Source organism: Juglans microcarpa x Juglans regia, chromosome 2S (genome assembly GCF_004785595.1).
Source record: "Juglans microcarpa x Juglans regia isolate MS1-56 chromosome 2S, Jm3101_v1.0, whole genome shotgun sequence".
NCBI classification, from domain to species: Eukaryota; Viridiplantae; Streptophyta; class Magnoliopsida; order Fagales; family Juglandaceae; genus Juglans; species Juglans microcarpa x Juglans regia.
This window is the reverse complement of record NC_054597.1, coordinates 10824501-10840272: the sequence shown is the minus strand read 5'-3', so window position 1 is coordinate 10840272 and position 15772 is coordinate 10824501. Positions and strand designations below refer to the sequence as shown.

Here is a 15772-nt window from a genome sequence, read left to right as displayed (position 1 = left end):
GAATTTAACCTAAGTATCAAGCTCAAGAAAAATCCATATTCCATTATAATAAACTTTTAGGCCCAAAGTCTAATCCTAAAATTACTCGTTAAATTCCAAATGGGCCTTTCATCCATATAAAAAAAATTAAAAAAAAAATCGCACGCAAGCTTCGTGCTGGGCAGGGTGTAACATCCTCCCCCCTTAGAAAAATTCCGTCCTCAAAATTTACTGCACCTAACGTAAAGCCTAAAAATACTTGTATCATAATCCACGCCCATTTTAATCTTCTATTATTCAACAAGCCTAATATTTCAAAACCCTAACTTTCCAGTATCTCTCACCTTAGAAATTCCAAAATCCTAATGTCGATTTCCATACGCGATCTCGAATCCAAACCTAAAAGGATGAACCTCGACCATGGATCTACAAACCTAATAATTCCTCTATTATTTTTTTTTTCTAACTAAACCTCACATATAACTATAAATAGAACTCCCAAAATAATATTTAAACCTCCTAATAAGCTCATTTCACAAATTCTTGAATCCTCCCAAAATCTACAATCTCCAAAGCTATGTTTCCATTCAGTACCCAAATATCCGTATAACCTCAAACCTAGCTTTTAATTAAGCTTACGTACATCTTAAGAAAAATCTAAACCTCAAATCCTATAAAGATTCTTTTCTATAATCTGCAAATAAGCCTACCTGATCTAAGACTCCAAGTGTCACGCAAGCCATTCCTTAAATTCTACAAACTTTAAAACCTCATATCTCATCAAAACATCTTTAAGGTATGCAGAATCCCTAAACCTCATATTTCCAAAACTCAACCAATAAAGTATGCAGAATCTCAAATCTGGCTCTAATATCAACTGTAACGCCCCGACCTCGGAGGTCTGGAGAGTTAGCATTTGTAACTTAAAATCATCTCTCATAACATATTTATATACTCTAAATTCTCCATAAAATATAAACTCATTTATTCAAAACTAAAAATATATGTTCCTCCATCAAGACACCAAACAAATACCTCAATAAAATAAATCAAAATCTCCACAAAGTCTTAGAAATATCCATGACTCAAAATACTAAAAATAACATAAAATAATAAATCTACAAAATAAAACTCTCCAATAAATATTTGTATCCTTCAATATTTATTCCTCTATGACCATCAAACCTTGCTAATACGTTCTACTCTTGACTTCTAGTTTAGGTATCAAAATTATCTAAAAAAATTGTGGACATAAGAGGTGTGAGTTATCAACAACTTAGTAAGCAGAGAACATATACTAGTATGTAAACATGAGCATTTATAGAGTTCGAAATGCAGAACAAAACATTTATTTTCAGAATACAAAATCAGAATTATTTGCTTTTAGAATGCATAATCAAAACATGTTGTAAAAAATATCAGAACGAAACTTTCATAAACATTCTTATTCAAAAATAAAATCCTTTGACATATCATAAATTGAAACCTCATCTTCATATCATATCAAAGCATCACATTGAGACAAATACCATATTTAACCTTTGTGGTAGGGTTATAAACTACCATTATACTCGTGCGGGGCTGTATATCACTATTATTACTCGTGACAGGGCTGTATACCACTATTATCACTCGTGGCAGGGCCGTATACCATTTATTTGATGAAACATAGCTATGAAATTCCTTATGTTTCTTCGTATCCATTTATTGAAAGGCTTCATCATATAGAGAGTAACAAGGAAACTGCCTCGGATTTGCATGATAGAGAGAATAAATCTACCACAATTTGTGAAGATCCAAGGGAATGTTGGAAACACCTGTAGTAGGAATAGGAGAAACTTGACCTGAATAGTTGAATGGGTTGGAAATTCTTTCAAATATGAACGAAACCAATCATTCTCCTTGGAACAGTATACTTGCTTGATAAGGTGAAATGAGAGACGTTGTCTTGTGACTTCTATCTGCAAATACTTCGGGGGTTGTTTTATCTCTCTTGCCAAGAACAGTCTCGACTGTACAAACTGACTAAATGACTAAATATCCTTAGTTTATGTCAAAGATATATATATATATATATATATATATATATATATATATATATATAATTAAATCCATCTTAAAGTCTCTGTTTTGCCTTCTCCTTCTGCTAATCAAAAGGATTTGGCTGCATAACACCCTTGAAGAGTTGACATCTTTCTACCTTATCGTGATCTTACGTTGGGTAATGAATTGGGTTTGTTTACAACTTACTGGTAGTTTTATGTACATATGAAACTAAGCCATCCGGTATTCTTCTCATGAGCAGCACTAAGTTAAGTTCATTTTTTTTTTTTTTTGGGGTTCTAGGATTCTGTACCAAGATCTACTGCAAAGATTTCGGTCACAACAGTTGCACTGGCTGTTTCACTCATTCGTGTACTCAACACTTTCCTGTCCACTGCTTTCTTTGTGCTGGCATGCTGTTTATTTCTTTGTACTCCAACAGTTCAAATTTTGATCGAGGAAAACAAAAGGTAAGAAGGGGAAGGGGAACGGGAGGGTTTCAAAGTTAAAAAGTAATGATATTATGTGATCATATCAATGTTTCTAAAGTGATTTTTGAGTATCTTTAATTGATGGCAAGCTGGAATAAAGCATTAATCTATAATTTCAGGACACCATGCATGGGACGTGTATATTCCATATTCATTGCCTTCCATAAAGAAGAGGGGCCAAAGGGGGTGGAGGCGCCACCTCTATATATGGCCCTACTGATGATGACACCATTGAAGAAAAGAGATCAAGGAAATAATGGAGAAGTACCTGGAAAAACAGTAGACTATTTTTCTGACTCTTATGGTTCAATTTAGCTGATGTCGTGTGCTTTAAAGTCAAATTTATTCAAAGACACCTGAAAATTAGTCTAGAAGTTCTATTTTTTAAGATTTTACTGAACAAGAAAAAGAAAATCTACTTGGTAGTAGGTAGGTCGATCCCCCACAGTAGAAAAATCTAGTATGCTTTCATGCAATGATAAAGAGCTCAAAGTTGTCCACAATATTTATGGAGTAATGAGCTTTATAATAGTTTGCGAGACATCATTTAAATATAGTTTTGTTGGGGGTAAAGCCAATGAAGAAATGAGCATGTTTCCACCATGCTGAACAATGACATGCTAGTTTCCGCCTTCTGGTGAAAGGAATAGTGGTGAATCCGAGTCTCCTCTATGCACAGATGAGACTCGACACATGAATTTTAAAAATGCGACTTTGACCGCTTAATTTGTTTCCTTATTTTAACACTTCATGTATTTTTTTTTTATTTATTAGTTAAGGAAGTAACTATTAATATTTTAATATTTTTTTTTATATTTTTTAAAAAAATTTTAAAATAATAATATGAATAAAAAAATTAAAAAAAAATAAAAAGATAATTTTGATTAGCAATAAATTGCAACGGGCTATCATAAAAGGCAGAATAGCACCGCTCCTCATAAAATGCTAAAGAGAAAGCTGTGAGACAGATGCATGGTACTGAGATGAACAGGGCGTTGAGTGCATGTGCTAGGGCATCTACAGACAATGGCGTGTTCTGCTATCTTAAAAAAGTGGCTTTGCAGATCGTCGAAGAAGTTAATGGAATTCGAAAGGAAAATGATGTTGTTGGGCATTGGCAACTAAACAGTGAGGAAATCGATGACTTTGACTCTCAAGGCAGAGGTGGACTTAGAGGTATATTTTTGTTCATCATTAGACTCTTATGACGAACAAAAAAATAGGTAATATATATGGCATAACCTTAATGGTTGATGTGTATACTCTATTAAGAGATATCATACGGCCTATTTTGTTCATTTTAAGAGTCTAATCTTAACTGAAAATTCTGATTTAAAACTTACTGGTACTTTAGATATATATACCTTACAAGTATAAAGGTACAAAATATAATTACTCATTAAATATAGAATAAAATATGGTCTCGTTTATTTTTATAGATGAGATGAGATGAGTTGAAATAAAAGTTAAAATTTGAATAAAATATTATTAGAATATATATTTTTAATATTATTTTTATTTTGAGATTTGAAAAAGTTGAATTGTTTATTTTATTTTATGTGAAAATTTAAAAAAATTATAATAATTAGATGAGATGAAAAATTTTATAAAAGTGAACGAGATAGTAAAACTAATGGGGTTACGAATAACTAAATTTTGGTTTCCTTGTCTTTCACATGTATGGAGAAAAAACGATGCTCCAGTGAATTTTGCCAATTACAGGCCACCCGAAAAACATTTATATATATTGAACGATTCCTAGGCTGAAATATACAAAAATCAAAATGTTCAAACTTGGTAATCCAATTAGGGAATAGAACCCACAAAGGTCAAAGATCATGATAAAAAAAAAAAGTATGTGCGAGGAAAATCTAAATAGATGATTAAGGAAAGGAATGATTGCTAAATGCTGGCATGAATTTGAACAGTGAACTGCCAAGAAACATGTTTTGGTGCTCGGTCTACTTGGGCATCATTTCGGTTTCATCGGAGTTTCTCATAAAGGTCATTTCTTTTGGACATGGGGTTCGGACAATCCTCTCCTGAGCGCTTCTCGCCTTTTCTTTTCTTTTTATTTTTTTTTCTTTTCATCAGTCTCCTAAAAGTTGATCTCTCAAAATTAGAAACTTAGAGACAATCCAAACAATGTTTAGAGATTACTTGCAGTCGACGACTCGACAGTGTGTCAGCTTTCCCGAGAAGAAGTGAACCTCTCTTAGCCCTTAGGACTTCGCTACCACCACCCCTCTCTCTCTCTCTCTCTCTCTCTCTCCAGCTTCATCAATGGCGCTTCTGAACCACTTTACTCCCTGCATTTTCTTCCTCCTCTTCTTTACTGCAGGTATTACACACACGGAGTCTGCTTCTCCGGATGTTGAGCTTGTCTTGGGAAAGATTAGAGCTTCATTGCAAGGTAACGCTGAGAACCTTATGCTATCTTCATGGAATTCTTCTGTGCCTTTGTGCCAATGGAGAGGCCTCAAATGGGTCTTCTCCAATGGCTCTCCTTTGCTCTGCAATGACATCTCTTCCCCACAATGGACTAATCTCTCTCTCTTCGAAGACCCGTCTCTGCGCCTTCTCTCCCTTCAGCTTCCCTCTGCTAATCTCACTGGTTCACTCCCCAGAGAGTTGGGTGTGTTCTCTATGCTTCAAAGTCTCTATCTTAACGTCAATTCACTGAGTGGAACAATCCCTCTTGAGCTTGGCTATAGCTCTTCACTCTCTGACATTGATTTGGGTGACAATTTGTTGACCGGAGCTTTAGCACCATCTATCTGGAATTTGTATGGACTTGTTTCTCTTAGGCTTCACAGTAATTCGCTATCTGGGTCGGTCCCGAACCTGCATTACCAAACTCTACCTTCAACAGTTTACAGGTCTTGGATTTGGGTAACAACAAGCTTTCTGGGAATTTTCCACAATTCATAACCCGGTTTTATGGGCTTAAAGAGCTTGATCTTGGGAATAATATGTTCTCAGGTTCAATTCCAGAGGGTTTATCTGGCCTAAACCTTGAGAAATTGAATCTTTCACACAATAATTTTAGTGGGGACTTGCCCCTTTTTGGAGAATCAAAATATGGTGTGGAGGTGTTTGAGGGAAACAATCCGAGGCTTTGTGGTTTACCTTTGAAAAGTTGTAGTGGAAGTTCTGGATTAAGCCCAGGCGCAATTGCTGGTATCGTGATTGTTTTGATGGCTGGAACAGTGGTTTTGGCTTCACTGTCGATTTGGTATGTGCAAAATAAAAAGCAGAAGAGTAGGGGAGAGAATGCAGATGAATTGGAGGAAGAGGAAGATGATGAAGATGGAAGTGTTGGTGTTGGTGTTGGTGGTGGTGGTGGTGGTTGTGGAGGTGGTGAAGGGAAGCTTATTTTGTTTCAAGGTGGCGAGCGTTTGACATTAGAGGATGTCTTGAATGCAACCGGGCAAGTTATGGAGAAGACAAGCTATGGGACCGTTTATAAGGCAAAGCTTTCTGATGGAGGGACCATTGCTTTGAGATTGTTGAGGGAAGGTAGTTGCAAGGATAGGGGTTGGTGTTTGCCCCTAATAAAGCAGTTGGGAAAGATCCGCCACGACAATTTGATTCCATTGAGAGCTTTCTATGAGGGGAAGAGAGGGGAAAAACTCCTCATTTATGACTATCTACCTCACAGAACCCTCCATGATCTCTTACATGGTATGTTCATTTTTTCGTGCTTCTTTCTGCATTTTATTCATTTTGCATCTCGTATAGATATGGAATAGCTGAAATTCATCCTCGATATAGAGAAGAAAAACTAGCATCACTTTATTAATACAGTAAATATCCCTAATAAAAAAGTGAACCCCCATGTGATTGAGAACACTAATCGTTTTTTTTTCACAGATGAGATGAATTGAGATTAATGTTAAAAGTTGAATAAAATATTATTAGAATATATATTTCTAATATTTTTTTTTTTTTTTTTTGAGATTTGAAAACGTTGAATTGTTTATTTTATTTTGTTTGGGGATTTGAGAAAGTTGTAATGATTAGATGAGATGATATGAGATAAGATGAGTTGAGAAGAGTTTTGAAAACAAACATGACCTTAATTCCCACCATTGTTCAACTCTTATTATAAAAGCCATTTAAGATCATGATCAATGGAGTACTTCAGTACTGCTCTACCTTTGTCTTTGCAAAGTATGAGCAATCATGCTAGTTCATTAAACTCATGTTTTCTCTGTTTTGGTCGACTGTAGAAGCTAGAGCAGGAAAACCAGTGATGAACTGGGCTCGAAGGCACAAGATTGCATTGGGTATAGCCAGAGGACTAGCATATCTTCATACAGGTCTTGAGGTACCCATTACTCATGGAAATGTGAGATCCAAAAATGTGCTTATAGATGAGTTTTTTGTTGCCAGCCTCACTGAATTTGGGCTTGACAAGCTAATGATCCCAGCCGTAGCTGATGAAATGGTGGCACTTCTAAAAACTGATGGTTACAAAGCCCCAGAGCTTCAAAAAATGAAGAAATGTAATTCTAGGACAGATGTCTATGCATATGGGATATTGTTACTGGAAATTTTGATAGGAAAAAAACCTGGAAAAAATGGGAGAAGCGGGGACTTTGTCGATTTGCCTTCAATGGTGAAAGTAGCAGTTTTGGAGGAGATAACGATGGAGGTTTTTGATGTGGAGGTTTTGAAGGGTATAAGGAGTCCCATGGAAGAGGGTTTGGTTCATGCATTGAAGCTTGCAATGGGTTGCTGTGCTCCGGTGGCTTCAGTTAGACCTACAATGGATGAAGTCGTGAAGAAGTTAGAGGAGTATCGACCGAGAAACAGGTCTGCTTTATACAGTCCTACAGAAACAGGGAGTGGAATAGATACACCATTCTGAGCCCTTCTTCTTTTTCCTTATGTTCATCTAAATACTAGTTCCATCTCTGGTCACTGTATCTGATCCTCATCAAGAAGGTGACTTTAGTGTATAATGCTCATGTTTGTTATATTTCTAGGAATTGGGAATGTTTGATTTTAGACAATGCAGCACTTAAAACAGCTATATATCTTGAATGTAACAAATGTTTTTTATATCCCCGAATCATGTGTACCTGCAACTCCTTTAGATAATTATCACAAACTATTTGTTAGATGACACAATCAAGATGTTTTAAGTATAAACAGGCTAGACCAAGAGCGAGCTGCAGAACCACAAAACCCCCTTTCAGGCACCCAATAGACAAGCCAAACATAGCATCAAACATTTAAAAAAAAAAAAAGGGAATATTCCAACCATCAGCTAACTTCCTGATCAAAGAAGTGCCCTTAAATACTCCTACATGAGGCTAGTCTTCTTCAGATACCCTCCGTATGAGATTGCTCTAGGAAATATTAGATACGGGAAGTGCCAATAGCCAGGAGGCACCCTTGGTGTGGTTGAGTTGTAGGCCTTGGAAATGTTGGGCTTAAGCCAGCATGTAGTCAGAAACTGAATTACAGTCTTGAGTGGGGAGTATCAAAGCTCCAAACTAAGGCAAGGCTGGGTGTGAATTCAAAATGCCGTTCCTTACCTTACATGCTAACAGAGTAGCCTCCTCAAATTTTCTTTAACATTTGAGAGCAGATAGTCTCATATAATATTAAGAGAAATCCTGACAATCAGTCCGGCTGGTTTTCACATAAAAATAGCCTCCCACTTATAAGCTTACACGTAAGCCATCCACTGTATCTATCCTAGACCATCAAACATCAGAAAATCAATTTGTTTGAAAAAATACTCGCTTTCCCCTTCGAAGGAAATCCCTTGCACAGGCTTTTGTCCTTTGCACCCACACCCCCGATTCATCTTCGCAACCCAGCACCCATTTTGTCGAACACACCTGCACCCCCAAATCACATCCCCTAAGTCAAAGCTCAACTTGACAATCCCCCTTCATCGAATCACACCCACACCCGTGTTCGCAACCCCAAATCGCATCTCCTAGGTCGAAATTCAACCCGAGCACCCCCTTCGTCAAAGCTCAACCCGAAGTCGAAGCTCAACCCGAAGCTCATCCCCACGAATCAGAGTCGGTCGGACTCCCCCTTCGTCGAAGCTCAACCCGAAGGAAATCCCCACAAATCGGCGTCGAACCCCTCTTCGTCGAAGCTCATCCCCAAAATTGGTATACCTATTTCTAGATTTCTCATTTGACAAATGGTTTGACTGGTTTGAATACATGATTATTTATTACTCTGGAATCAAAATTCTACTACTTAGAGAATACACAGGATGATAGGCAACTAGGCTGAGATTCGAATTTCATTTCTACTTATACATTAATCTGGGGGTCAATTATCACAGCAAGCAATGCTCTTGATTCAATACACATTGGTTTGCTGAGTCCAGTGTCTAGTATGCCTAAAGTTTGGCATACACATGGGTAAACTCGAATCTCTTTGCGTCACAGGCCAATTTACAGAGCTAGAAGTTACTATAATTAGGTTACCCAGTTTATGTTGTATTTGTCGTCATGTATTAGAATATTTAGTGAGAGAGATTGACAAAGGGGGCAAACATGTTCAATGGGTATACAGCGTTCATTCCCCATATTTTTGACCCTTGGCTTTGAGGCTTATCTGTTAACTATCAACATGTTCTGTCTGTACTTTCTAGCCACATTACATTCAAAGTTCAAAGAATAGGCAAAACATGCTCTGTTTGTGCGCTTGTAATTGAAGTTCATTTGTATTCTTCTAAAAGAGACTGTTTCTTACCCTTGGCTTTGAGGCTTATTTGTTAACTATCTGTAATTTTATAGAATCTCTTAGTTTGCAATCCAGAACATGAAACAATCATGTTGTGGGAGTTTTATGGTACCTATGGTTAAAATTTTATAGAATCTCTTAATTGCATAATGTACCTATCAATATTTTAAAACTTTTTCAGTCACTACTTACTTTCTTTCTTCAATATTATGATAGTAAATGAAGAGTTTGGATTCTCATTCCGGATCAAGTTCTTGGACCATAAAAGGGGAAGACAAAGCTGTTTTGGAGAGACCACTTTGCTATTGTGGCTGCCAAGTAAAGTTACGGATATCTGGAAAAGCAAAAAGTTTTGATAGAAGATTTTTCAATTGTCCAAACTACAAAACTAATAAACAATATGGGTTTTTTGAGTGGATTGATCTTTAAAGTGAGCAAAACAGTTGCTGTAAGATGACGTAAGAGTTAGCTGAACGGAGGCACGATAGGCTACTTCATGAGCGGCTACACATTGAACATTCCAAATTTAAAGCATTGGATAAGAAGTATAAGGGAGTCTTGAAAGTGTTACTCTTGTCATGGTTGGTTTTTTTTTTTTTTTTTTATTTTTTATAATAGTTTGTGGTGTGATTTTATGTATCCAAAAAATTACAATATATCTCGGTCAGTGCGACGACTCATGTAACACGTTGTTGGCGTCGAACACTTTGAGATCAGATGCTTGTATTTGAATGTACTAAATGTGGTTAATGTAATGAGAACATCCTTCATGGATTGAATGTATTTGAAATTTTCCAACTTTATTGGTATGATCAAATGTTGGTTAATTTATTTGAAATTCTCTATGTCCAAGTAAGGTTTTTGCCATGGCACTAAAATCGAATCCAAGCATATCATAGATAAACCAATATCAAATTCTTGAATACGTGTCATTGTCCAAAAGAAAATGCAACCAGAATAAAATACATAATGTCTTGTAGCTAAACTGCCACATCAGTACAGCAAACACAAAGTCTCTTCACAAGCTGAATTCCGACAAACTTGTGAAGAAAGCCAAATTTTCCCTGTCACATTAAAAATAAAGACGGATTAAATTAATCCTTTTGTTGAAGTTGAATTAAACATAAGAAAAGATAAATAAATCACATACAAGATATAAGAAAATTTCCACATTCATTCTAAATGTATCGATATGTTGTCAGTTGTTGGCCTAGAATCCCTACAAAAACAACAACAAAATACAAACTTTTTCAACTTTTTCAATTCAAAACCGATAAAATACTAATAACTACAAAACTAATATACCTTATTGAAGGACAATTATTTTTTGCATGTCCATCATTCTTGCAAATGCTACAATGTCTTTTCTTTGTTGTTTGTGTTTCTTTTGGGTTCTTTGCTCTTAATGATTTTGGTCGTCCTTTTGTTGGCACCCGTGGAGGATCTTGGATTGTTTGTGAAAAGTTCGATACAACTTGACTTCTTACCATCTGAATGTCATTGGTTGACCTCCTCTTTGTAAACATTCTACATGATCTTCCATTGTAAGTAATTCTTTGTAAACCTTCTCTAATGCAAGGCACAAGTGATTGTGTTTTGCAGTTGACTGCGACCCAAGTTCAACAATGTCATAAAGTTGTATCATCAATTTGCTTTTTCTCATCGTAGGATCATCTTGTCCTTGTCGGACTTGCCCTTCAGAACATGGTGTGTCAGGAATGGGTCGACTCTTAGCATTAATAGTCCATCTTTCTAGAACATAATGCTGTGGCAACCTATCTAACTTTGTTTTTTTGCCAAAAACACACAAGATATGCCTACAAAGAAGCCCCATAAACTCCCACATTTGGCATGTACATGTTGCATGTCAGTCACCACTTTCCAATATCACATGATAATAAGGTATTTCTTTACCATAAAGTACGACTCCATATGTCTTGCTTTCACCCTCTTTGGACAATTTTGTTGGTTTGTATCGTAGACTATTGAATAGCTCATCTTGGAATATCATGAAAGACTTTCTTGTATAAACCATTGCCGCGTCCTTTTCAATTTTAAGAGGTGTCTTCAATATTGCCTGCGTAGATTTTGTTCGCACATTTTTCTCTTTTTCTTTAAAGTAACGTGCATCTATAGCTTTTTCATACTGATACACAAAGTCACTAACCATAATGCTTGAACGAATATAATCTTTGAAAATTTTGTTCATACTTTCACTCCTTTGAGTTGTTGACATGCCAGCACAGAATGTTGAACGCAAGTAAACCGAAACCCATTTATCCCGTCGGCTATAAAGATTTTACAGCCAAATATTTTCTCGTAGCTCATACTTCACTAATATAGAAGCTCATTCTTGCTCGAACTCATCAGTTCTAATTGTCTCATAGATGCAATGACGAAAATCTTTCCCAAAGTCCAAATATTTGTTATATACATGGGCCAAGTGTTCGGGAAACTTTTGTAAAATATGCCATAAGCACAGCCTATGAGTTGTATTTGGGAGTACCTCTGCAATGGCCTTAGTCATAGCCTTGTCATCATCGGTAATTATAATTGAAGGGGCTTTACCAAGCATTGCCTCTTGCAATGTTCTCAATAACTATGTATATGATTCTGCTGTTTCATTAACTAACAAGGCACAACCAAACATTATAGTCTGATGATGATGGTTAACTCCAAAAAATAACACAAATGGCATCTTATAAATATTGAACAGGTACGTGGCATCCAATGTAACAACATCTCCAAAATACTGATATGCAGATCTTGATCGCACATCAGCCCAAAAATAACTTCCCATACACCCATCCTTATCAACTTGCATGGAGTACACAAATCCAAGTTCTGTGAGTTGTCGTTCAAGAAAGTAAGAATATAACCTTTGTGCATCCCCCTCTTCAAATACTTTTCTCCTTTTGTTTCCCAAGTAATTTTCAACATCCTTACCAATAAATCCAACATTGAAGTCACCACCTGATTCTTTACTCAACACTGACATAATCTTCCTTGTCGGTACACCGGACTCATTTAAAGTCATAATAAGTTTTTTTTTAGATTTTAGTAACTTTCGTATTTCCACGGAGTAAACTAGTACTGCTCGGTATAAGTAGAACATGGTTATATCCAACCACAAACTTATTCACTATCCACTTCTCACCATCTTTTTTTTGTTCTCATAATTGCTTTACATCCAATCTTTGTCTCGACAAGTTTAGGAACTGTTTGTTCTTTTTCTTTTCGATTTACTTGCAGAAATCATTCCCTTGTGCAAACATAATCTACTGCACAAAGTTTTTTATCATCTCTCGACAACCAAGTATGATTGGTCCGAATTGCAAAACCTTTCCGTCTTGCATATGCCTTGTAAAATGCTTGGGCGTCTTCCACATCGTCAAATATCATGCCAATGTATGGCTCCAAAGGACTACTACTCGAATCTTCGACATTCACTCATTCTTCGACATTCACTCCATCTTCAACATTAATCCCATCTTCGACATTCAAACCATCTTCAACATTCATACAATATTCGACATTCATGTTATCTTCAACATTCACCCCATCTTCAACATTTACATTACATTGTCCATCTACATTTTCAGCCTCAAGTTCATCACTATCAACCTAAGAAATTTGTTCATTCAATACAAAACCACCACATTATAAATTGATTAGTTATTCAAAACAACCGCATTAAACATTGAAATTATAAATTCAATAGTTATTCAAAACATTTGTGTGCGTTAAAAAGTATAGTTGATACAAGTATAGTTGCAGCTATAACATAGTTAAAATTAATAAAAGGTGCAAACCAATCAGATTGCATATTCTCCAAACATAGAGTTCACCAAATTATCAAACTTAATTGTTCCCTGCTTTATGTCAAGAATTAACTATAGACTTAGAATAAACTAAGAGAAGCGATATGATGGCTAGATTATTGACAATAAGGATCACACAAACTATATACCAAGTCCACATATGCACTAAAAAATCGAGTCTTTCCAGAATATGCAAGTACTACTGTAAGCATGCAAGGACTTGGTCCAGTTGATCTTTTCTGCGATGTCCTCATAGGCCATTAAGGGGCTAACTACTAGATAATAAGCACCTAGCTACAAGACATTACATCGTCGCAAACATAGGCCAGGTGGATAATGATTTACATAATAATGGTTTATATAGGCCATTAATCGATCTTTTTTTTTTTTTTTTTTTTTTTTTTTTTTTTTTTTTTTTATGGTTCTTGAAACCAGGTTTAATGGACAGAGGTAGAATGGCTTTGTTTGCAACCCTTTTATGCAAATAAATTTGAATTTACTTAGCAGATTAAGAAGAAAGGCTTAACAAAGCTAAAAATCCTGAGAGTCAGCCATGAAATCCTTCTAGGCAACTGAGTATCAGCCATTTACAGCCCTTTGCGGCATTTAATCAAACATATACCAGAGTGTCAGCCATGAAATCCTTGTGGGCAACTGGTTGCATCGGCGTCAAACTTTCTAAGCTTCGTCGGCGTCAAACTAAGATTGGGGCGGTGCAAATGAGATCAGAGATGTTTGGCAAGTGCCATAAGAAAGGGGCGGTGCAATCTGGCCCAGAATCGCGTCGTGCTAGTGCAAGAGACGGGCATTGGTAATGCCTTCGAGTCGTCGCGTTACACGTCGGCGTCGAACTGAGATGCTAGCGTCGGTGTCGGTGATAAAGTATTAAAAATTACATAACTAAGTTGCTAAATGAATGATTTGTTTAACAAAAAAAATGAAGTAAGCACTTAATTATATAGTAAATTTTAATACTTGACTCAATGTTAAATTCTGATTAATATCCCAAATTTTATTCTGATAATTTACTTATGTTGCAGGGCATTATGGGAAAGATATTAAAATTATATGGGTAATATTGGAAGTACCCAACTAGCATGGCAGCAACAAAAGAAATGCACAGCAGCTAGGGATTGGAAACAAAATAAAGAAAAGAAATGAAAGAGGGCAGGGGAGGCACGATCATGGCTTCACAGTGTGGCCTCACAGCAAATCCACTCACGCGAGGTGCTGGGCTGAAGATGAAACGCACTGTAGGACCTGGCTCAAAACGCACGATCGTGGCCTCACTGCGAGCAACTCGCATACGGTGCAGGGCTGGAGAGAATTTGGTGCTGAGCAAAACGCACAACAGCAGGGACGCACTCACACGGACAGAAACGCACGGAGTGGATCGAGCAACTCACAGCAGGCTGGAGCAAAACGCATGCACTGCAGACGTGAAACGCTGGGAGCTGGAACGCGATCTTGGGCTGACTCACGCAAGCTCAAAACGCAGGAAATCGAGACGCGAAACGTAAAACTGGGCTGAAGTGGAATGTAAAATGCGGCTGGGGACGCAAAGCTTAGGGGCGAAACGCACGGGCTGAGAGTCAAAACGCAGAGTATAAAAAGAAAAGAATTTTTTTCATGTGCCGTCTCCTCCGTTTTGAGTTTTCGTTTTCGTTTTCGTCTGTTGTTTTTTCTTCAGCATTTTTTACTCTGAGATTATTTTTCTTTCGGTTTTATTTCCTTCTGCTAGTTCTTCTTCTTCAGCTTTTGGGTTTTCAACACATTTGGAGATTACAATATTTTCATTTTGCGATTTTTGTTTAGTGCAGTAATTAGTGATGTTGGATTTTAATCTTCTTGAGCATTTTGTTAATCTAGAGATGATAGGCTAGATTTTTAGCTTGGGCTTCAATGAGTAACTCATGACTATTTGGGGTTGGATTCTCTTCAATATTTAGTGCTTTTGATGATTAACTTGATGGATTATATTTCAATGTGCATCTAGAAAATATTAGAGTTCTTTGTTCTTGGTTTAGATCAATTGTAGACCGCACAATTGATACTTGAACAAGTAACATGACTTTGATGTTTTTCTTTCACTTTTCAATGATTGTCATATAATTTGTCAAGTAGTTTTGTTAGAATAAAAATGGTGGTTCATTGCTATATCATCCGACCATGATTTTTTAGGAATGAAAAAATGGTTGAGAGAAAATGAAAAGAGAAGTAAATCCATCACCAAATTAGTGGGAGAAAATTGCATCCCAAGTGTTTGTTTAATTGCTTCTTACAAGTTTAAGTCAACTCCCGCACATTTTCTTTAAATCTCTTGATTCTTAGCAATTTTAGAAAAATAGATTCACTTTTATTTTCAGCTTTACTTATGCTTGAGCTTCTCGACAATTTCTCTCATAATTCATTCCACGCTCCTTTAGTAAATAGCCCCATTTAGGTGTTAATATTGCTAGCGGTTAATTTCTAAAATTTATTTTTCTTTTCTTATTATTATTTTTGTTCATAGCTAGCTCATTTAGTTTACTCATTTCTTATCATTTTAAACTCTCATGTCACTACAAACGGTAAAATGTGGTATTGCGAAAATGAAATGTTTGCTAAATTCTCATTGTCCCTGTGAATTCGATCTTGGGACTTACCCTTGTATTACTTTGACAGCTTCTACGCTTGGAAGTCGAAATTAAAAGCTGATCAAGTTTTTGGCGCCGT

At 36.4% G+C, this 15772-nt stretch overlaps 1 protein-coding gene and 2 long non-coding RNA genes across 3 annotated transcripts; all 3 read left to right on the top strand.

Moving 5' to 3' along the window:
• Positions 1 to 3687: 3687 nt before the first annotated feature.
• LOC121253032 lies at positions 3688 to 15022 on the top strand. Its single transcript, XR_005938325.1, has 3 exons — positions 3688 to 3699; positions 12958 to 12972; positions 14885 to 15022. It is a non-coding gene; the product is annotated as an uncharacterized LOC121253032 (long non-coding RNA).
• On the top strand, positions 4506 to 7580 carry LOC121253028 (putative kinase-like protein TMKL1). Its single transcript, XM_041152920.1, is given in 3 exon segments — positions 4506 to 5346; positions 5349 to 6197; positions 6746 to 7580. Coding segments are annotated over 3 exon segments (2040 nt in total). The 5' UTR covers positions 4506 to 4796; the 3' UTR covers positions 7387 to 7580.
• On the top strand, positions 8133 to 10034 carry LOC121253030. Its single transcript, XR_005938323.1, has 2 exons — positions 8133 to 8653; positions 9453 to 10034. It is a non-coding gene; the product is annotated as an uncharacterized LOC121253030 (long non-coding RNA).
• Positions 15023 to 15772: the final 750 nt, after the last annotated feature.